Here is a 23,805-nt window from a genome sequence, read left to right on the forward strand (position 1 = left end):
TCCTTCCCCCATTCCAAGAACCTAAGATAAGCTGTGCTTAACAACCTATGGTTAATTAGAGTGTGCTTCTGTGGAGCAGTGGTCTATGGTTTGCAGCCTGACAACTCCTGGTACAGCCCAAAATATATTGTATTTTCTTGTCTATCATTGGTCTGCTGACCAAACTAAGACAAGCACCTTGTTTTTGGAAGGCAGAATGTAGAGAGTGTCACAACCCAAAGTTGTGATTTTTTGTTTGTGTGTGCTTCGGCACTGCTAAATTATGTTCCCGCTAAATTGCAGCTTCCTTGCACAGTGGAGTTCTCTGCTGCAGAAGAGAACCCCGGTGCAACGGAGAATTTCCCGCCAATTTGTAGCTTTCTTTGCATGGTGCATTTCTTTTGCATCTCAGAAATGCACGGTGCAAAGGAGTTCCCGCCATTTGTATGAAGATTCGTGCCACGTTATTGGCCGATTCTAATACATGCACACGTGGCGGCTAGCGATTGGCTTGCTAGCCGTATAAAGAGCTTGGGTGATTTCCGCCCAAGTTGGAGGACTCCACGAACATCAGGAGGAGGAGACTTCGCGCTGTGTGAAGATCTCTAAGCGTTGCGGATACTCACGGACCCAATGCATTTCTTAAGAAGGCAACAGAGGTCTAAGCAGCCTCTGGCCTCTCCCCGTCACCGAGCGCAATCCTAGACATATCCCTTTCCTGCATATTAAAGATTCGAACCCACGGAGCTTTAACAACTCTGGGGCCAAAGAACCGAACCCACGGAGCTTCGACAACTCCGTGGGAAAGAAATTACCGAACCCGCGGAGCCTTAACAACTCCGGGGCCAAAAACCGAATTTGTCATAGTCCTTCAACGAGGATTTAAGCGGAGCTGCACCTGGAAACTGTCCAGCTTACACCGCAACCATCTTGGGTGTAAGTAAATAATCTTTAAATCAACCACTACGCGTCCGTGACTAATTCTAGCTGGCCCTGGTCTTCTCCGACCCCGCGTGCCCGGGCTGCTGGCCACAGCCCGTGTGTGCAAAGAGGGGCCCTGCTCACCCCCGGCCCGCACAGAGAGAAAAAGATTTTCTCAGAGTCATGATGTAGATCTGGCTTTTCCATGGAGAGGCTGTGTTGTAAAATTGTTGCCAGCTTCTCTTTCAGCCAGGAAGCTGAGAGCAGGTTAATATTGGAGTCTACCCTGTTCTGCATGCTTGCTGACAAAAGCTGACAGTCACTGTGAAGTGCAGTGTTTTCATGCTTTTACTTCTATTTTTCTTCCAGCAAAAAAAATCACCCTCTCTGCTTAAGTTGTACACCCCAATTTTGTAACCCACTTATGCTAGACAGTGGATTTATGGGCCAATGGTTCTCAACCTCTTTAGACTCAAGGAACCCCTCAGCAAATGCTAGTTTTTAGCTTTCACTTGCTTTTTAAGTACAGAAAAATGATAGGTAGGGGTGCACTGATAAAGAATTTTTTAGCTGATAGTGATGGCCAATTCTTAACCAGCGTTATTGGCTGATCTGATAGCTGATACGAAGCCTGTCAGCATGGAAAGCACCATCCGACTTATAAGTGTGTAGAGGGGAAGGGGTGTGGTGGGGAGCAGATTGAGGCCCCCATGGTGAGGGAGGGAGTGGGGCTGTGGCAGGGGCAGGTGCTGCCCAGCTGGGGAGGAGTGCAGGGTGGAGCCACAGGTGGCTCCCTGGTGGAGGAGGGTGGCATGGAGTGGGGGTAGCTTCTGCTGCTGCGCACATCCCCTGAAGAGGCACCTCCTGAGGAGGCATGGGCAGATTTATGTGGGTGGCAAAGGCAGGCTGCCTGCTGCAGGCTCAGGGCCAGGGCCAGTGCCAGCCTCTTCCTGGTGGGGGGCGGGGCTGGGCTGGGCTGCACTTGGGGCAGGCAGGGGAGGGGCTTATGCTGGTGGCGCTGGGGTGGGGTGGCTACAGGAAGGCTACTATGGTGAATTTGGGGGTGGCTGTAGTACACCCCATAGTCCCTCCACCCAGCTCTGCTGCCACCTGCCCTGAGTGCATCCCTGGCCCAGACCCCTTGCCAGAAGGAGACTGGCTGAGCCCCTGGCCCCAAGCCTGCCCTCACCCTGCGCACAAATCCGAGGGACACATGGCCCCCATGCCTCCCTCAGGAGTGCATGTAGCAGTGGGAGCCACCCCTCCACACCCTCTGGGGATCCACCCATGGCTCTGACCCATGCCCAGCCCCAGCTGTGCAGCACCTCCCCCTGCCTCAGCCCCACTCTCTCCTCACTGTGGGGACCTTGATCTCGGGGGCCCCCCCCCCAAATGCCCCTTCACCCCCACAGACCTACCGGCTGGACACTGCTCTCTTTGCCACTAGGCTGCATTCCTGGATGCATGCTGCAGCTTTGTTCATGCCTGCGGGATTTATCAGTGACATTATTAGCTATACCGGTCAAAAAAAGCCGATTTGCTCATAAAGTCAATTTTCCTTTTATTGGTGCTGATCTGATATGGACCTATATATCGGTGCATCTCTATAATAGAACAATTCTTCCGTTGCAAAGAACTCAAAGTGGATGCCTATTTGAATTCTTTACGTTTATTTGTGTGAATCATTTGGAGTGTTTGAATACCTATTGGTGCTAAGCAGTACCCTGTGGCACCCCTAAAAGGATCTCGCAGCGCCCCAGGCTACAGTGGGACCCTGGTTGAGAATCACTGTCTTGGCCCATACCAGAACAAAACATTGACCACTGATGCTAAGATATGATCCATAAACTGCTCCAGATTTTGGAGCCAAGAGTACTACTGATATTATGTACTTCTCTCTGTCCCTTCCCAGCAGTTATGGTATATTTGAATGATTTACACAAGAGGCTACCTTTTATTTTAATGGTAGAGCTACGTCACTTTAAAGGAGAGTATCCTTGGTTTGTTTTCCTGCCTGAATTGAAGTGGTCCAATATCTGCTGTATACAGATGCCATATGCCATGAAAGACACTTTATATAGTAGCACATTGTTGTAATAATTCTCTTTATCAGAAGAAAAATGCTCTTTTTCTTGGTATTGATATTTTGCTGGTGTTGCAGAACAGATTATATCACTCAATATTATCACCGTCTAGAAACCATCCCTTTGATTTCAGTGAAAATGCTTTTGTCTTTATTGTTATATGGCATCATCTGTCTTCTGATTGAACCTTAGATTGTTTAACTTCCAGTTGATGGTTTTGATAGTAATCTGTGATCAAAAGAAAAGGAAAAAGAACCAGGGGAATAAGAGAGAGTGAACAAACAAATTCATTGTCACGTTTTAAATTTGGTAAGTTAATAAAAGAAAAGAAAAGAAAAATGATGGGACCATTTTTTTAAAAATTTGGCAGTTTTAGATGTTGAAATTGCCACTCAGATATATTATGCTGATTATATATTTCTTCCTGCCCCTTGGACAGGGGGCTGAACCCAATGATGTTGCGAGATCCCTTCCAGCCCTAGTGTCTATGAAATCTATGCTATCTTTCCTCTGATGAGGAAGCTTATTTTAACTGCATTGTAGACAGAGGAGTGAGAGAGTGGGGAGGAGAATACTGAAAAGACTGAAGAAGAGGAAAGCGTCTTGACAAGACACGTTTTCTGTCTTTCCTTTTTGGGGGGTTCCAGGTTGAGTTTTAGGACTTTTAGAAAACTGACTAGTGAAACATTGGGGTTTCAGTATTCAGGCCAGTTTAGCCATCACTTTTCAGAATCCTTTTTTTTCTCTAGAGATGGATTCAAATCTGGTTCATCTTTCACTCCATTCCCAAGAGGACATCTGTCTTAAATACAAAACCACCACAGTTGCTTAGAAATGACATCCACTTGAGATTGAAACTGCAATTTTGCAGTTCGAAACGGGTGCACTGGAAACCTGTAAGCCATTTTCCCACCTAAACTATGATGGATCTTAACACATTCAACCACTTTTTTACTATGAAACTTTCCATCTGTAATTCAGCAGCAGTAAGCTAGGGTCTGATTCTGTAAAACAATCTACTCGTATGGTTCCCAGTGACTTCATATGCAAATGGCTTGCAGGACTGGACCCATTATCTCTGTATGTCAGAAGGCACAGATACCTCAAGGCGAGTGTGCTGCTGTATTAATAGAAACTGACCTATTGGAAAGGAATTTATACTAAAAAATGTATCTAAAGCTCCTCAGCTGGTGTGATCTTTATCTAAAACAGATAACTTTGCATGATAAATGCTAGAAAATTGCTGTGGCCATATATATAAATAGCTGTAATCTCCATCCAAAAATTACAAGTTTAAACATCACTTAACTGGTTGCCTCTTGGCAGCTTCCCAGTTTGCTGTGAAGCAGGCTTTTGGGGGAATTTTTCTTGATGAAGAGGCAAATTATTTATCCTTAGAACTTCACAATAAATTGCAAACCAAATGGTTATCAATATCAGTATAGCTGTGTAGCCTTTTATTGCACTCAGATGAGGGTGCGCGGTAGAACAGTTGCCATGTTGTATGCATTAATGATTCCTGTAAACCTACCTTGTTTGAAATAAATAAAATGGATACAGAAGCTGTATAATTCCTTATGTTTGCACGATAGCTGGAAAGTTGCCAGCATGGTTCTGAATATACAATGGCAACTCTTTTATTTTCTGTTTATGTTGGCTATTTTCCCAGGTGTCTCTTCCTGAAGAAAGTTAGAATATAGTCATTATTTATGAAGTGAGTTTACCAAAATTAAAAGCCACAGTAAATAGAAACCTACTTTTCAACACCTCAGGTTACTTTATCTGGAAGGATGTGTTCTTAAATTGCAAGAAGCAGTGATATCTTCCAGCAGAAACAAGGATTCTGCAACTAGGATAGCAAGACAAAAGACACATATTAGATTTCCTCTTCCAAATTCTAGCTGGTGTTTAATTGAGTAGAAACCTGACAAATGTGAAGTAATAGCAATGATACAATTGCTTTTTTTTTAAATTACCACAAAGTATTAATAGTGTTTGCAGAAGTGATGAAGTAACATTGCTCTCATTTTAGATCTGGAAATAGAAGTAGTGAAATCAATTGACTTTGGAATCTCATGCAGAGAGTCAGTGGATGATCCAGAGACCAAAACTGTCTCTCCTTCAGTCAGTACCTTGTACCTTGTTCCAGCAGTTCATAAGGACCATGATTGGGCCAGGGAAGGACTTCAGGACCTGCAAAAAACTATTCTAAGTGGTCTGTATTGCCCATCTCTCAACACCCAGTGTGAGAAGAAGCACACTGGGAGATTAGAAGAATATGGGCTATAATAAATTCTTTAGGGTGTCCTTGGGTTGCTGCTGAAATTAGAACAATTCCTAGAAACTACTCTAATTTTTGCTGGAGTTTGTACTGGCTCCCCACTAACCTAAAACCATTTTACCCATTGTTTTCCTAGAATGGAGGCATAGCAATTTTCAGGACTTCCAGGTCTCCTGAGTGCAGTGTAAATCTGACACCTGTTAAAACTCTATTTCATTTAATTATTTAAAATAAAATAATCTTTTTTGAAGGAACTTGGTTAAAATGTTTGGTTGAGGTAAATGCGGTTGTATTCTACACTGGGAAATGTGAAGTGAAGAGGCTTATTACAGCAAGCCAGTTGGAAATAGAACCCAGGTTTGTAGCTTTGCCTTGCAGCTGCCCTGAAGAAACAAATGACACTGTTTCCTATTGATCGATATTTGCGTTCTCTGGAGTAGAAAATTGCATTGCCTTTTTTCACTGCTTGGAACGTTAAAATTCTTTCAAATACCTTCATATTTTCAGAAGAGTATAGTGTGTTTGCCAGATAGCAGCAGCAAAATGGAACCAGTTTGTCTTAAATGATGAAACACCATTACCTTGAGCCCCTTCCCAAAATGTTGGGAAACTAAAAACCTTCCATGGGCCTTGTGACCAGGCAAATATTTCTGATTCATAAGCAGAGTCTCTATATATAAAACAAAGAAAACTTAAAGGAGAAAAACGAGCACAACACTAATTTGTTAATTGCATCAATTTATCCATCTTGTATTTTTATAGAAAGAATATGATATGTCCGCTCATGCCCTAGTAGAACTGCCCACAGTTGTCTTCAGCATCAGAACCTGACTGGCAAATGCAGATGTTCCTTCCCCCCTTAATTCTTTGCTGCACTCTGCTTATAGCTGGTTGTTAGAGTTGGCCAAGTCCCAGCATCTATGAGTGCACTTGGACAGGCCCATATCTGGTCCGTATAGGGAAGGTGCTGCATGGCTAGGGCTGAGCTTCTTTCTTACCTCTTATGATATCACTTCCACTGTGAATGACCCATTTTAAGGCATCACCACCTAGTGCAATCATGTTGACTTCAGCTGTGTGCATGCTAGTAAAAGAGGAACCTCTTACTGGATTTGCACTTAGCACTGTAACTTTGGTGAAGAGCCATTACTGGCATGCACTGCAATACTGATTTCAGTCCTTCTCTCACTGTGCAGTTTCAGGTCTCCTGGTTCCTTATCCAACTTCAGTGATTATATCTCCAGCAGCACTGAATAGGCAGGCACCTTATCTAATTCCCACTCAATGTTTATCCAGTACTTCCATTTTTCTCATAGGGAAGTGGCATATAGGACCCTTGAGCAGATACTTGTCGCCAGGGATTTACTCCTCTTTACAACACAGCCACCTCTTACCTCTTTTCTTTGTCTTACTAAGGGACTTAAGCACCCATTTCTCAATTAAATTAATAGGAATTTAGTGTCCAAATTCATTAGTTATTTTTTAAATCTCAGGCAGCAGCTGTTGTGGATAAAAGAAGGTTGTGTGTTGTATTGGTGACTGTATTTAACTGCAGTTCAGAATCTACGCAGCTGTAACGCACTTCTCTACATGCATGTATGTAATTATAATATTTTGCAATAATCGCTCAAAGCATCTCAGCATGTGCCGTTTGATAAAGGATTTTGCTGATTGCCTTTAAGGCATTTATAAATTGTTAGTTAAGACTAGAAAGAAGATCAACTACATATTTGTAGATCATTTGAAAATGTTGTTGTCAGTTCCTGTCTTCAAGTAACAGATTTGGCCACCTTTACTCCTATTGGATATTGCATTATTTCAGATTGCACCAATAACTTGTGATGTAATATAGCAGTGTAAAGTGAGATGGAATCTGCCTCCCAAAAGCTCTTTAACAAGACCTCTGTCTCCTGTCTTCTGCTTGTTCCTGTAGTGACAATGATGAAATTCTGACATGGCAATCACTCCTACAGCAATTTGACAAAGTTGAATTGGAGGCTTATGACTTCATTTGGCAGGTTCAAGCAGCAGGAAGAGGGTAGATAGAAAAGTAGCTTTGTTTTAAGTGTTTAAATATTCAACATAATAGCAGGGGAAGCCCAGCACAAAATGATTTCCTATTGTGGGTTTTAATTATGAAGGGTAGATTTGTTTGCCTTTAAAATATTTTGAAAAGATTAAATTAAAGAATTCACATTAATTATGATCTCTTGATGCCAGATTTTCTCAGACACATGCACATACTGCCAAGGGCCAGTTCTATACTACAAACTTTTGCCAACATAATTTGGATCTCAGACTGAGGGCCTAAATGCAGTGTGCTTAGGGGAAGTTTAAACCAGTGAAAACAAGGAACAGATGCAACATATAGCCCTATATTGCTGCAATGTACTGCTGAAACAATCCAGCATTGTTAATTGGCTTGGTTATGTCATGTATATGTAGGTATTCCAAGTAGTTTTTTGCTCAGTGCTAGTAGGCTGTTGTCAGCTCTCCTGCCACCTAGTGACAAGGCATTGTAACAGTACTTATTACTGTAGTAACTGGACACCTCTGTACACTGGTGTAACTTACACCATTGTACAACACTGAGTTCATCTACATGTGCACTTTACTGCAGAGTAGGCTAATAAGCTCTTCAGTAAAGCATCACAGTCTCTGCACGTGCATTGGTATTAGGGTGCAGTAAACTCATTAATTCCGCTCTAAGATAGCAAGCACTACGTTACAGCAGAGTACTTTACTGCACTGAAACGCATGCACCTGGTCAGCCCAGCCAACGGGGGCGTGCTCTGCCCCAGCTCAAATTGCTGCTGTCCCAGGCACACACATAGGCGCTGCCCCGTGAAGCAGTTGGTTCAAGCTTAAACTGGGTAGGAGTTTATTGCATTGCATTAATGAAGATTTACCCACTGATAAGTTGAACCTGTTTTAACATTGCATGTGTGCATGCACGCTCATGCACACATCAGTAAAGGAGTCCCTTGTTATACTCATTTTTTTTTTTTAATTTCCATTTTATTAATTGCATTTATTTTTATTTTTTGGAATAATTCAGGATCAAAGACTTTTTTTTAAATACAGTGTTACAGTAGTATCTCTAAGGATAATCTGACTTGATGAATTTAAGGAATGCATGGATAAATACCAAAAATTATTTAAAGGTAGAAGGTATCGCTGTATCCCATGAAGCTCTTTCTCTCACACTTTTCTCTTGCTCTTTGCTCTCTCTTTCTCTTTCTTTCATGAACTAGCTAACTGGGATTTCTTTTCTTCATTTCTTTAAGGTTCTTCCTTGCTTTTTGTTTCTTTTCCATTATATTAATTGTAGAGTTGTGATGAAACCCTGTCAGAAAGGGAATTAATTCACATAAATTTCCTTTTACTTTTAAACTATCAAATGAAATGTTGGCTTAGAGACCCAGTATTTTGCTTCTCCATTGTCATGGTAGTTAAACATTTTTCGAGGGTGCTTGTGAGCATGAGCGAAAGTATGTCAAAGGGGTGGGGGAGAGATCTTTATAGCTGGAGTGTTCGAGGGTTTTTTTTGTGGTTTTTCTAATCGCGCTGCCTTACAAACTTGTTATTACATATGGCAGATACGTTGGATATGTTCAGAAGCCATTCTTGTTGAAGAGTAACTGAGCTGGTGCATGCCTTTTTTATTTATTTATTTGTTTATTTGGGGTTTTTTTTTTTTTGTTTTGTTTCAAGCTTCAGCAATCATTTCAAATTTTGTACCTTATTCTCTTCTACTTAGGCTGGCTTGGGCAAATGCATACTACGTTTTTTTTAAGTAAGAGTCAGAGGGAGTGATTGCAACAGAATCTTTACCGTGGCTGTGGAAAAAAAGATGATTAGCCCACCTCACCTTTCAAGAGTGGTCACTCTGGCTGCTTGTTGTTTATAGTTCCAACTATAAGGTATCTGAGTAAAAGATTAACATGGAGCATATCTCCATCCTCTAGGGATAATTTGCAGCAAGTGTTAAAAGTTTAAGATGTTTAAACAGAGATTACACTTATTGGGAAAATGTGCTTTCAAAGTTCAAACTGTCCACGGGATTACTTTATTGCATGCTTCCTTATTTGTTGAGAGCTTGGATGAAGAAAATCCATATATTTATGTCCTTTAGTGCTAAAGATTAGAATGAGCAACTGCTCAGTTTGAGCAATGCACTTCTGAAGTCATTAGAATTGTCATAGAATTTTAAAAAGTGCTTCTTGTTAACATGGTTGATTTAGCTGTCCTACATTATAAAAGAATTTCCATTGTATCCAGGCTTATCAGTACTTCAGTCTAAAAACTAAAATCTACTCTTAAGTTATTTGAGTGATTTCCTTGTGGTTTTTGAAGTAGCACTTAAAAGAGCAAAGTTCATTACCGACTGCCGTTGACCAAAAGTGGTTTGACATAAGTGTACAATCAGTAGTGATTACTTTCTATTAATATCAACATTTAACTTTTGCTATTGGTATAATGCTGTTACATTTCCAAAACCATGTAGCCTGAATAATGTGATTGAAACCATGATCTGGAAAGGAAAACAGTAGCCCCTTGACATCTTAGTCCTCAACACCTCTGTCATAATCTTTCCTGTACCAGGAAAATAACACCAGCAAAATGAGCCTGAGATGGGGCTTGGCCGCTCATTGTGGATATATTTATAGTTCCTGGTATCAAGATAATGTTTACAATATTTATCTGTCATCTAACATGCCTGGGTGCGTTTTGTTGGGTTATGTGTATCTAGTCAGTCCGTGAAGATCTGCAGAAATTGCTGACTAACCAGTGATGATCTGGCTTTATTAGAGTGGGCTGTATAATTCATTGATTGTCCTTAAGAAATAAGATTGCTGCCAGACTCCTGTCACAGACTCAAGGGGAAACCACATCTGTGGAAGAAAACATGGCTTTTGTTTTCTCCCTGCTATGCTTCCTACCCTCCCCTCCCAACTCCATCACCCCTTCTCTGTCAGGTCCTTGACTGTGTACATACATGTGAGCTACCATCCTGCATCTTTTTGTTCATCATGTAGTCCTCCCTCCTCTGATTTATATCACCCATGCTTGAACTGGGATGTGAGCATGACTCGGGAAAGGTCTTAAATCTCAGAGATTAAAGATTCTCCCATTATCTATGCTCAGCTCTTTGTTCCAGTCCAAGAAGAAAGGAAAGGAATATTCTGGAAAAGTAGCCCCAAATGGGGCAAGGTGTTATTGGTCATGGGCTGGTACAGGACATACCTTAATAGGCCTATGCTAAGGCACTGCTGATTAGATTAAGACCTATAGTGATCTACCTATGAGTCCCTGCCTAGATTAGACATGCTTTTTTTTTTCCTAGGAGACTCTATAATCATCAGGGATCCAGGTTTTCAGTTTCACACAGAAAAACAGAGAAAACCATGGATTTTACATTTTAGCAGAGAAACCCGTGGATTTTCCGCTTTTGCAAAGAACTTTGCAAGTGGGCAGAGTTCCAGCCTGTAAGAGCTGATTGCAAAAAGGGCAGAAAACCCACAACCCTGTCTGGATGGGGAGGGAGAAGAGAAAAGGGCGGGGCCTGAGGCTCTTAATTACCCAAGGCTTGGCTCGGACTCGCGTACCTTCCTGGAGCCTGTGAGGTAACTGGGGCTTGCAGGGGGCCAGAGGGTTCTGGGTCAAGGCTGGGGGGCAACAGCAGGACTGAGTGGAAAACTGACGGTGGGGGGGGGAAAGCTGGCTGGGGGCTGAGGAAGTGGGAAGGTATTAGACAAAGACATGGAGTGGCTGTCCACCTGGCAGTACGTGGACCGTGAGCTGTGTGGTATCAGCCCGAGTGGGCACCACACCTCCATGTGCGGCTTCTCTGGAGGGCTGATAGCGTGCCACTCTGGTCCACACACCGTCAGCCGAGTGGGCAATCCTGCGTGAAGCTGGCTGGGGGCTGAGGGAGTGGGGAGGTGTTGGAGAAAGCTGCACATGGATTGTCTGCCCAGCTGGCAGCACATGCACCCAGAGTAGCATGCTATTGGCCCTTCAGGGAAGCTGCACACAGTGCATACCCTCCCTGCCCCTGCCCCCAACACAGATCTGAGGGGTGCAGGTCCCCCTTGCCCCCGGGAATGTGCACTGCCACTGGGAGCCAGCCCCGCCCCTGCCCAAGCCCGCAGCAGGTGGGAAGCTGGCTCCATGCTCCTGCTGCTGCAACAGCCACTGCCTTCTGCTGGGGGCAGGGAACTGTGGACTTCGATTCCTGGCCCCATAGCCCTGGCACCTGAGGGCCTCCTCTAGCATGACTGGGAGGCAGGAGCTGTGGGTAGGGGGCAAGGGGGGCACCAGTAGGGCTGGGGGGCTGCTGTGGGGGGAATGAGGGGCACAAGCAGGACTGTGGGGGGACCTTTAATTTTTTAATCATGAATTTTGGGGGTTTTATCAGAGTATTTGTGTTGTTTGTTTTTATCGGGGAAAACCAGGATCCCTGATAATCAGCCTTAGGGTGCTCTGCTTTGTATTAAGCTCCCATATTCTGGAGAGCTACACCATTTATCAGTTTACTTAATGTTTTTAAATTACACGTTTCCCCTGAAATTGTATTGCATTTTTCATGACTAGTGGATCCCTCATTTCATTTTCTGAGAGATGTTCAGTGAGAATTTTCATGAACAATTTAAACTTGTTTGATTCAAATTGTAATTGGAATGCCAAATTACTAGGCAGTCCTTGGACTTACAACACCGTTGGTTCCTGGAAAGCATGTTTTAAGTCAAAACGTAATTTGGAACCAATTTTCGCACAGGAAACAATGTTATAAATGGGGGATTGATTCCTAAACGAAGGTCCGGTACCCTATTTGCACCAAAAATTACCCAGAATTTTATACTCAATTATAGATGAGTAATATAGCTACATTAATGTATTTATATTGTAAATAGCAATCATATTGATTTGGAATGACTTCTTGAGGTGACTTTGCTGGACTTTTTGAAGGGCTCTTTGCTGGAGTCTTCTCAGGAGTCCTGGCTGCAGGTTTTTCTGGAATCTAGTCTGCTTTCTTAAAGAAAGTATCCAAGCAAGTTTGGACAGATGTTCTCCTCTTTTGCTTGTCAGTTTCTCTGTAGCAACTGTGCGTGTTGGATATGCCCCTATTCACTGATGCACTGTGTTCAATGTTGGGGTCATGTTCCTCAACCTGGACATGACAGCTTCCAAATGCTGAAATGCCTCAGCCAACACTTCTGTTGTCAAGACTTTACAAGAAGGACTCTCTTCAACAGTGGGTGCATCTTCTTCCTCTGCCACTTTTTGCTGTTCATCATAAAAACTCCTAGCCTTTTCCTGAATAATGCCTAAACTCACAGGAGTACAGGGTTTATCTTGATCCTCCAGCCAAATGATTAAGAGCCCATAGCCCCTGGAGTGAAGCCATGGCTTATCTGGCTGCTTCCCCGCTGCTCTCCCTGCAGGGAGGCCGGCAGTGCCCAGCTGCATTCCGGGGGATATGGTTGGCCACAGGAGAAGTTGTGGCTCATCCAGCTGCTCCCCTCGTGGCAAGGCAGACAGTGCTGAGCTATGCTCCGGTGGTGCTGTGAGCAAGGGCTGTGGGCAGTTGCGGGAGAACTTGTAGCTTGTCTGGCTGCTCCCCTGCTGCTTCACCCGTGGCAAGGTGGAAGGCACTGGGAGCTGGGGCTCTGCCCTGCTGCTGCTTGTCCAGTCAGGGTGTGGGGCGAAGGCACTGCGCTGCCTCAGACAAGTGGTGTGCAGCAGTGGAGCTGGTTTAGCTTCCCCATGCCTCCCAGACAAGCTGTGATTTGAGTCTGCCCTGGCAAGTGGTGTGCCCTGGATCTGCTTGGAGCAGCGTGGGCTGGGGTTGCTCTGGGTGGGCAGTGGAGGCTATAGGGGATTTTAAGATAGCTGCAGCCCCCACAAAGCCCCCACCCTGCACAGACCCAGGGGCACATGCCCCCACCATGCCCTGCAGCTGCCGCTGCTCGACAGGGTGAAACCATGGGTCATCGAGGAGGTGCAGGGAGTCCAAGGCAGCACAGTGCCTCCACCCCGTGCCTTCCCATCCCAGCTGGACAAGCGGCAGCAGGGCAGAGCCCTCTCTCCCAGCATCTTCCGCCCGGAGCGAGCCAAGCCTGCATCATGCGCACCCCTGTCCCAGGTGGGCAAGCAGTGGCAGGGCAGAGCCCCTGCTCTCAGCGCCTTCTGCCTGGCTTGCAGCTCTGGCACTGGCTGCCCCATGTAGATCTGGGGCACATGCTCCCCCCCCATGCCTTCCCAGCCCTGCGGCACACAGCAGTGGGAGTCACCCCATCCCTTACCCGCACCCCCCTCACCCCAGCTGGGCAGCGCTTGCCCCAGTCCCAGCCCCAACCACAATCCCTCCCTCACTGCAGAGGCATCGATCTGCCTCCCCATGCCTCTTCCTTCCCCTCTTACCCCTCCCCACCCACAACATACTTACCAGCTGGACACCTGCGTTGGAATGTCGAAACAGGGTGTCAATTTACAAATGTTGTAAGTGCTGTTTGACGTAACTCGAAACATCGTAAGTTGAGGTCTGCCTGTATATGCTTTTTATTTAAATTTTAATACCTTGGACTGATTAAAAATAATTCATAACCACAATGGCTATTCTGTACTTTGAAGAGGGTTTGGTATTAACTCGATAGTTTCATAGAGTCAATTTGGTTAGTTGTAAACCATAAAGGTCCTTGTGTTTGTAGCATTTAAATCTAGTTTTAATGTCACATTTGTATGAATGTGACTACAGGACACCTGGATTTTCTCTCATTCCATCTTTCCTCCTCCAACTTGCACAGTTTGAGCTTATGTAGAAATGGAACCTGACAGGTAATAAAATTAAAGATGACAGCTCAGCAAATATAGTCTGAATTTATAGACTGAAATTTAAAATAGGACTCTAGCAAGCAAATGCCCTATAGGGGAAGCTAGAATTGGAGTAACTTCTGAAATATTAAAGAATTAAAATATATGCTGCAAGTTGTAATTTAAAGAACGTGAAGTCTCATCTTTAATGCTTTAATGGACATAAAGAATAATCTTTGTAAAACTGCAGTCTAAATAGTGAGGAAGCCTGATCCCATTGCACTAGCTTGTGTTAGTAAACCTTTTCTTAAACCTTCAAAATGGCTATTGTTTTTAGCAAGAATGTTCTATGAAAGTTACCAAACATTTAATTTTAGTTTTCAATTTGCTCTTTAAAATATATTGTACTTTCATTTCAAGGATTACAGCGTAGGCTTATATGTAACTTAATAAGTGCAGATCTCTCTCTCTTTCTCTCTCTCAAAAAATATATATGCACAGTAAAGCACAGCTATAATGCAACTGCTCAATGTGGAAATATATTTATATCTATCTATATTTATATATGTATGGATAGAAATCTATCTCCATATTGAACAGTTGTATTATAGCCATGCTTTACTGTGCCAGAATAATGGAGGTAGTAGTTAGTCATCTGAAGAAAAGCAATAGGTTTAGACAGAACCAGGGCATACAAGGTCTCAGGGCCCCAGAGAGAAATAGTGCAGCTATTCAAATCTACTCCAGTACTGAATGCTACAAAATGACGGGCGTGTACAAAATTTGGATCCATTTTTGTGTAACCATAAAAATAGCCAGGCTTATTCTTTTGATATCGTTTTGCAAGTTGTTAAGGTCCTAAAGCATAATATTTTCTCCTAATACTATAAAATGTGAATTTCAGTGAGGACTCTGGGTGTAAGCCTGGCATTTCTTAAATAAAAATAGTGGTTTCAGCTTCTGGAACCCTGAAAAAACTTTAGGCCAGGACAATTACTGTCTTAAAGTCATTTTGTAATGAGTTGGCAAAGAGTAATCAAACAAAGCATTTTAATATTTTTTGCATTGGCTTCGTGATCTTAAATTAATAGTTAATATCATTAACAAGGTTGTAATATCAGGATACTGCAGTGTGCTTATTTTTCTTATTTCCCGTCGCTTCAAAACAGAATTTCCACACCATTCTTCTATCAGTGAAAGATGGGGGAGTTTTTTTCTTCCACTCAAATTCAGGGCTGCAAGAGCTTAACAGAACCACTGAATATAAGAAAGGTCTTGTTGGACTTATTCAAAGAATACAAAACTGCCTATTACTGTTTTAGAATGAGTAAAATACTTAAAAGGAAACAATTTAGAGTTTAGGCTTTTTCCCTTTCAGAGTTCAGGTTATAAGCCTTGCAGGAGTTACAAAACCATGTTAAGCCAGTTTTGATATATGGAACTTCCCATAGTGAATTAAGGATAAAATGTCTCCCCTTTTATTCTACGTTTCTTTGCTCAACACTTGTGTGACTCCTTCCTTTTCTGAGCCTTTAATTGTGGAGTGACAGAGCCTATTATGTACTGATATATTTGCATAGATACAGCCACTTACTTTTTAAAGTTACATTTTAAAATATAAACCTATATTTAGGAAAGCTCATGCTGAAAGTCAGATGCCTTAGCCGCAGAAACTGAGCCGTACACCTACGGTTAATCGCAGGACCGCGAGTATCGTATGTCTCAGAGTATGTTGATTTGCAAAAAAAGAATGAGGATATTTGTGGAAGGAATGATTTGGATAACGATTCTTTTGATCTTCAGGGAGGTGTGTGAATTTAGGATGGGGAGAGAGAGACAAGTAATTTCTAGGGGGTGTTTTGGGTTTTTTAAATCTAAGGGAGCCTTGGGCCCTTTTTATCACCAGACATTTAATTTCCTCTGAAATGTTCCAGTCTCAACACAAGCTAAAAGTATTCACAAATGAGGGTATACTCGCCTGTCAGACCATGCTAGTGTATGAATTAACTCTATAGCTTTAGAATTAATGACTCCTTGTTCATCTTAGAACAGTTATCTTTTTACTTTAAAATCTCAGTTTCTTGTAGCGAAGTGTTTTTTACTTAATTTGCAGCATTCTCATTTATTAAATGGAAATTCAGCTTCTTGTAGTTCTTTCCCAATAATTTTACATTTGCACTGTATCAACACTAAAACCCCTTCACTAGAAAAGAATGAGAGTTTGGGTTTATATTGAAGTAGAACACTCAAAAGAATTTCTAGGCAGGGGTAGATCCAGGGCACCCCACCCTTTCAGTTGACCACACTGGGGACTTTTTTTTAAGTTTGTGAAGCAAGTAAGAATCCCTCCCTCCCTTCCTTTCTAAGCTCACCACACACCTGGCAGTTGTACACGCATATGCACCACAGCGCCGGACGCTTTTAAAAGTGCCCCGTGCTGCGGTGCGTTCATTTGTATAAATGGCAAAATGTGTCAGCGCGGAGAAAATGGCAGTGGTGTGCTTTTGAGCTAAAACACATTGAATGGTTTTTAGTTCAAAAGTGTACCAACACCTTTTTCTGCACTCTGACATGCATTTCGCTGTTCATACAAATGCATGGGACACAGCACCAGAAATCCAACATGCTGAATTTCTGGTGCACTGAAGCAGAGAAAGGTGCATGTATAAATGCCCACCTATCCTCTCTTCCTCACTCCTCCACTGCTGCTGTTTCTGGCTACCTTGAAGATGGGGATGAGGGGGGAGCTCTAGAGCAGGGGTGGGCAAAATGCAACCTGCCAAGCCATTCTATCTGGCCCACGGGGCCCTTAAAAAATTTAGAAAATTAATATTTTTCTGCCACTGGCTGCCTGTCATGTGGCCCTCGATGGCTTGCCAAAACTCAGTAGGCGGCCCTCCACCCAAAATAATTGCCTGCCCCACTGCTCTAGAGCCAGGCTAGAGGAGCAGCAAATGGGTTCTTTCTCCCTGCCCTGCCCTTCAATATTTCCTGCCAGTCTGGGGACAGGCACTGGGCAGTGGCATACCTATATTGAGGCAACAGGGGCAACTGCCCCAGGCACCAAATGAGGGCATGGGGAGAGGAGCAGAAGAAAACGGCTTTTGCTGCAGCTGAGCAATTGCATTTGCGATTGCAGCAATGGGAAGTTGTTGCTCCCCTTGTGTGTGGTAGCCACCCCAAGTGCCTATCTGTTTCATTACTCTGCGGGTGTGAGGGGAAGGGTTCCCACCTGCTGCCACTGATGTCTCTGGCTAAGCCTGGCTCCATGTACAACCCAGTTGGAGCAGGGCTAAAACGGCTCTGCCCCCTCTCTCCCCCTGCCCTTCTCCCAGGTCAGCTGGGGACAGTAGCGGCAGCAGAGGGGAGGGGACATGCTGCTCCGCATAGAGGGGAAAGGAGATAAGATGTATACCTGCTTTAGGAACTTAAGAAAAGTCCCCACTGCTGCTCCTGTGAGGTGGTTTGCCTGCCCACGTGGGTTGGAGGGAGGCTGTGAGTGGGGGTGCAGCTGTCCCTGTTGTACAGGTTGCTGTTCCTGCACACCCCCCCCCTTTGCAAAATTCTGGATATACCCATGCCTCTAGGCATGCTGGGTGGGGGCCTGTCAGGGCACACAGCTTTAGCTTCACTCTCTTCCCTTTGAACTGAACAGCTCTTGTTGACTCCAGTGGGTGAAGAGCTAGACCCGTACTGAACACTTCTGAAAATCCCACCCTCTAAATAGGCTGTAATTATTCACATATGATTAAACTAAAGAAAAAATGGATTGTGCTAGCTAGAGGGTTATACTAGGAATTCTGTGCACTAGAAACATAATGAATGCTTTATACATGTAAGAAGCCTTGTCTTTGAACCTACACCTCACTGATTCATTGCATAATGAGCATACAAGTAGTGACACAGTATTAAAGTACAATTCCCTTAAAGTGAATGTAACCTTTGTGTATAAAAGGGCAAAACAGAATGGTAAGGAGCATTTTGTGCAGGAAAAGAATGAGAGTTCTGTTCGCTTTGCACAATCTACCACTATCATTGGATATGAATAGTACCATATTTGCCAGTATTTTTATAGGCAAGATTTTTTAGTTTGATTCTGCTGGCAATACCTGCATCAGAAGTGCTGTGGATCTGGAGGCTGAAAGTAATGTCAGACATTCAGTCTCCTCTGTTTTCCAGGTGTGAAGCCCTCCTTTTACATTCCCTGAAAGCTAGTGATTTGTGAAACCCAATAGGGGAGGTGAGTTGGTAATTGAAGCAGAACTAATTGTTACAAGTACTTTGCCATACTTCTTGAAAGACAGATGAGTAATTTTCCACATGCATAAGTACTACTAATATTTATGATAGGAGTTTAATATGGGGAAACTATGTGATGGCAAAGCTAATCCTAAGGAATACTTAATGCTGATAATGTTAAACAGATAATTTTTTTGAAGTCTGCTGGAAAGGATTGACTGCCAGAACAAAAGAAGTCTGAAATTAGTTTATGATATAATCTTTTATTTGTGAACATGATTCATGGCTCTGTTGGGAAGATGAAGAACATTTTTAATACTCTTATTCTCTGAGATCTGTCACTTGAAAAATGTACAGTAATAATGCATGTAAAAGTATCCAGTACTATTGATAATACAGCTATGGATATAATCACAGATAGTTGGAATAATGTTCCTGTCATATGTAATATTGATTAAAACCTGCTTTCAAAACTTGCTCCAGTGAATGTATAGCTTGTAGTGGAGTCTTCTATAGAATTGTTGTGATTGAACATTTAATTAAAATTTTAGGAATAGTTTCATTTTGTTTAAAAATGGATAGGAAAAGAATGGAAAGAATAATTTTTACTTGTTGTTTGTTTATTTGAAGCAAGCAAATGTTCCAGCCTACTTCATGGTCTCAAAAGGCCATGTTGAATTCTTCAAGTAAAACTTATTCGAGTTTTTAAAAATGTTTATAAATGCCCAGTTTTTAATCCACACTTTTACTTAATGGAGGCATGTAAACTTATTGTATCAATTACTTTTGTTTTTCTGCAGGCGTTTAGATGCTAATCATATTACCACAGTCCCAGAAGACAGTTTTGAGGGGCTAGTGCAGCTACGTCATCTATGGTTGGATGACAACAGCTTGACAGAAGTGCCCATTCGTCCACTCAGCAATCTCCCCTCTCTGCAAGCGTTAACTCTGGCCCTCAACAAAATAATGCACATCCCTGACTTCGCATTTACAAACCTTTCAAGCCTGGTTGTTCTGTGAGTAGCTTTTCATTTCCCAGTTTAGTTTGATCCTTCTAAGATGTGGATTTGATTTAGCTAAGATTGCAATTAGAAGTATGTTCTCTTTTGTTTCAGTTCAGATGACTAATAATAGTTTGTATCCCTGAAACATTGCAGGCTGGTGAAAATTAACATCCAAACTAGAAAACTTGCTAACAGAAAGTCATCCCTGCGCTTCAAAATGGCAGTGGGGTCACTTTAACTAAATCTTGTTTGACAGCCTTTAGTTGAAGCATCCCCACCACCATTTTGAAACACGGGGATGCTGATATATTAAAGTGCTGTAGTGTTTCATTAGAGCAGCTCTCAGTGTGGGCAGAGCTGCTGCAGATGCACAGGGCGAGCGGCACTGGCATAGGTGGGGCTTGGGGGGCTGTAACCACCCCCCTGAGACCCGGTGTCTCTGCTCGCCCTGCGCAGTCCGCGGCAGCTCTGCCCACTCTGCTGCTGCCAGCAGTGCAACACACCCGCCAGGAAGAGGCTCGCATTCCTAGGACAACATCACAGTGGTTGCTGCCCTATCAAGGTCCCTCGCTGCTCCAGTGGCAGGGGCAGGGATGTGATCAGAGGTCAGCCAGCATGACCCCCCTAGGCGAAGGGGGCAGGGAGGGGGTTTAATTCTCCCTCCCTCTGGCATCTGGCAGACGGGGCTTATTCCGCCACTAACCCTGTACAGGGATGGATTGGTGAAGGCAGTGGTTGAGGCTAGCAGACCCCAGCTGCAGTCCCCCAGGGGCAAAGGGGGAATAAACCCCCTCCCTGGCCCCTTTGCCTCAGGGGGCCATGCCAGCCATGTCTCTGCCCCTGCAGCAGCAATGGGGCAGCACCAGGCAGACCCCGGCTTGGGTCTGTACTAGCGGGACAGGGGGGGGTAGAAATTAACCCCCCTCCCTGGCCAGTTCACTTGAGGTTACTGCCGGGGCTGGCCATGCCCCCTGCCACTCCATCAGCGATGTGGGGAAAAGTGCCTGATGGGCTGTTGTACCCTGGCCAGGCAGATCCCAGCTGGGGTCCTGGAGGGAGAGGAAGGGACGGGAATAAACCCCCTTCCTGCCCCCTTTGTCTCAGGGGACCATGCTGGGTGGTGCCTGGTCACACCCCCACTCGTGCCGGGCAGGGGGACCCTGACATAGGCTGCTGTGCCCCAGCCAGGCAGACCCCAGCTGGGGTCCATGCTCCTGGGACATGGGATAGAAGGGGGGAATTAAATCCCCATCTCCATTCGCTTCACTTTAAACCCCCATCTCCATTTGCTGCTGCTAGGGCTGCTCACGCCCCTGCTGCTGGAGCAGCGAGTGGAGAAAGGCCTGGCAGGGGCTGCTGGCTAGGGAGCAGAGGGATAGGGCCAGCCCTGCTCCAGTAGAGCAGAGAGCACAGCCCAGCCCAGCCCAGGGCTGCAGAGCATAGTGGGATGCTGGGGGACTCTGGTTTAACTTAAACCAGGAAGCGGGTTGGGACAGAAGTTCCATCAACTTGTTTGACCTCAGTCAGTTAAGTCTGATTCTGCATTCAACCAAGTTTATCTCAAACTGGTTTTGGCCATTTTGAAACTGGTTTATATACACTGAACTTAAGTTCTGTTACAGGTTTAAACCAATATCTGCTCACTTAAGCCGGTTTATGTGCAACCTCTATCCCTAGACTTGAAGTCCTCAAGGAATTGTCAAAAGTGCTAACACATTTTTAAAGGTTCAAAGCACCAACGTTTTTTCCAGTATACCTTGTTCCCGTACCAGACTAAAGCAGCTTTTGTCTAGTTGTAAGGCAAGGGTGGCCAGCCTGGGGCACAGGTGTGACCAGTGGCATAGGCAGTCTTTGTGGGGCATGTGGCAGATGGGGGAAGGGATGGGTAGCAGAGCAGCAGAATGGGGCAGAAAGCAAAGGAGCAAATCAGGCAGGGAGCACAGGGCTGGAGCAGAAAGCAGAGCAGCATACTAGGCAGGAGAAGGGGATTGGGATGACACTTGAAGAGAGTAGTGGTACACCTGCCAAAAAGTTGGCTGTCACTGTTGTAAGACATTCACTTGTGTACAGTATAGTGGGATGTTTTTGGAAACCATTGTTTTAATATTAAATATATATTAATTTTGTAATGTACAAAACTCTTTAAGTACTGATTTTGTTGACTCCTTTAGGCATCTTCATAACAATAAAATAAAAACGATAGGAAAACACTGTTTTGATGGATTAGACAACCTAGAAACATTGTAAGTATGCTTTTAATGTTAATTTATTTGGAATGTATTGTATAAGGTTGATCTTGGTGGAGAAAAAGGACTGAGAAGAGAAAGTGTTTTTCATCAAAGTGTTTTTTATGAAGATGCCTGTACTAAAGCCCCACTAGAGATTTATGAATCTCTAGTGAGCAGTATTTCATTAACAAATACTTTGGTATGTTTAAAGGGAATGCAAAAAATAGAATGAAATCCTAGCCTCCTTGATGTTAGTGGCAACTCCCATTTGCAAGCAGGTTCAAGAGGTAGTGAAGCTCTGTACTCTGAAACAGAGCTGTCCAACTTCCAAGTAGCCAAGGACTGCATACCCTACTACAGTGTTCAGTGAGGGCTGCACACTGAGTGGACTTTACCAAGCTGATCCATGGGCCCCCAGGCCATGCAGATGCCACTGCCACCAGTATTCTCCTCCCACCTTCCTGCCATCACTGTACAGCATGCCCATACAATGGCTAAAGTGCATAGCTTTGTTGTATGGATATGCCAAGCAGCTTAACATGAGTTCACTGTGTGGCTGACCCTACTACCTAAACACATAAAGCATGTCTTAATTGAAGTATATCTGTGTAAAATAAAAAATATTTCCTAATGTTGTCCTGCTGTATCTTTCAGGGATTTAAATTATAACAACATGGTAGAGTTCCCTGAAGCTATCAAAGCACTTCCAAGCCTAAAGGAATTGTGAGTATTACTGTATCTTTCTTTCACCTATTTTCCTTATTCTTTTCCATAAAAAATGGCAATAAAACCTACTAGGTTTGGCAATATCTTGCCTGTCTCATTACCCAATAATCTAAAACGGATTAAGTTTTATACTAAAAAAAAATACTCCCATTACAGGAAAACATAAATAGGAGCTAGGGAGAGAGCCTGTTGAAAATTATTTTAGTGGTCCAGAGTTAAACAATTTATTCAGGGTAGCCATTAACATAGATCTTAATCATCAGCTACTTCTGGCCATAAGCAAAATTAAGTATTCGTTTTTTTTCTTTTTTCTTAAAAGCATATATGCTCAGATTTAAACAAAATAGCTTTCTTCCTGAAACTATTTATATTTTAACTGAAATACTATAGGCAAAGATCTGATCCTTCAAACTTAGTCATGTATTAGGTCCTTATTTATTTCAGTGCAACTGTTTGCTTACAGGATCAGACTTACGAGTTTGAGTTGCATAAGCAGGAAGAAAATGACAAGTGACTGAATTTAATGCTGATATATCTTAAGTTTTTGGTTTTCTCTTTGCTAATTGCTTTTTAGAGGATTTCACAGTAATTACATTTCCATAATCCCTGATGGTGCATTTGTGGGAAACCCCTTGCTTAGAACAATGTGAGTATTTTTTTATATATATGTGTATGCGTGTATTTCTTAATCTAATTATCAGATAGTGGTTGTGTGAACTACTAGAATACTGAAACCTGTCTTTAATTCCCCAGACATTTGTATGACAATCCTTTGTCCTTTGTGGGGAACTCAGCATTTCAGAATTTATCAGATCTGCATTCTTTGTAAGTACTGTCTTAATTTATACAAGAATATTGAATGTGAAATAGTATGGCTGTGGCCCTAATAATTGACATGACTGATTGGCTCTTATTTTATATAGAATTTTTATCTTCAGCTGGTTGTAATGGATTTGAAATTCTGTGGATTTTTTTTAATTGTTCAATGGCTCCAGTAAGCAGGCAATATAATGTTGTTATCCCAGTTAAATTTCATAAAACAAGTAATCTGAAGTCAAGTGCCCAGACTCTTACTCAGGCAAACTTTTACTGGGTCCAGTGATGCCTATATGTTTTTTAATATGGTTGCGTGTTAGGGGTACATTTGTAGGGAAGTATACAGGTTAAACACAAGAGTCTGGGAGTTTTGAGTGAATAATGACTAAGTGAAAACAATAAGGCCTCTGAGGTTTGAGCTACAGTCAGAGTCAAAAGATTTTATATCATATTCAGAATGTATCTATATCCTTGTGGTACTTGCAGAAGGAAAGATCCCACTTGGATGCTGTTCCCAGCCTTTCCTAATCAAAAATTTAAAAATCTCATCATATAAACAAATGATGATACCATCTTCCTGGTGACATTATTTGTTCAGGAGAGAGGTATTTTATGCTCTGCTAGGCTGTATTAGCTACAAATGTGAATTTTGGACAATGCTAGAGCTCCTGCTTTCTCATCGCTGCTTTTTTAGTTTTTTTACAAAGGGA

General features: G+C 43.2%; 1 protein-coding gene across 2 annotated transcripts in view; it reads left to right on the forward strand.

Moving 5' to 3' along the window:
- LGR4 (leucine rich repeat containing G protein-coupled receptor 4) overlaps positions 1-23,805 on the forward strand; it is a 118,421-nt gene that overhangs the window by 77,022 nt on the left and 17,594 nt on the right. For both annotated transcript variants that reach the window (XM_006260667.4, XM_019476898.2), the window contains 5 exons: positions 19,122-19,337; positions 21,497-21,568; positions 22,208-22,276; positions 22,854-22,925; positions 23,033-23,104. In XM_006260667.4, coding sequence (XP_006260729.2) covers positions 19,122-19,337; positions 21,497-21,568; positions 22,208-22,276; positions 22,854-22,925; positions 23,033-23,104 — 501 coding nt within the window. The remainder of the gene's footprint in view (positions 1-19,121; positions 19,338-21,496; positions 21,569-22,207; positions 22,277-22,853; positions 22,926-23,032; positions 23,105-23,805) is intronic.

Source organism: Alligator mississippiensis, chromosome 2 (assembly GCF_030867095.1).
Source record: "Alligator mississippiensis isolate rAllMis1 chromosome 2, rAllMis1, whole genome shotgun sequence".
NCBI lineage: Eukaryota > Metazoa > Chordata > Crocodylia > Alligatoridae > Alligator > Alligator mississippiensis.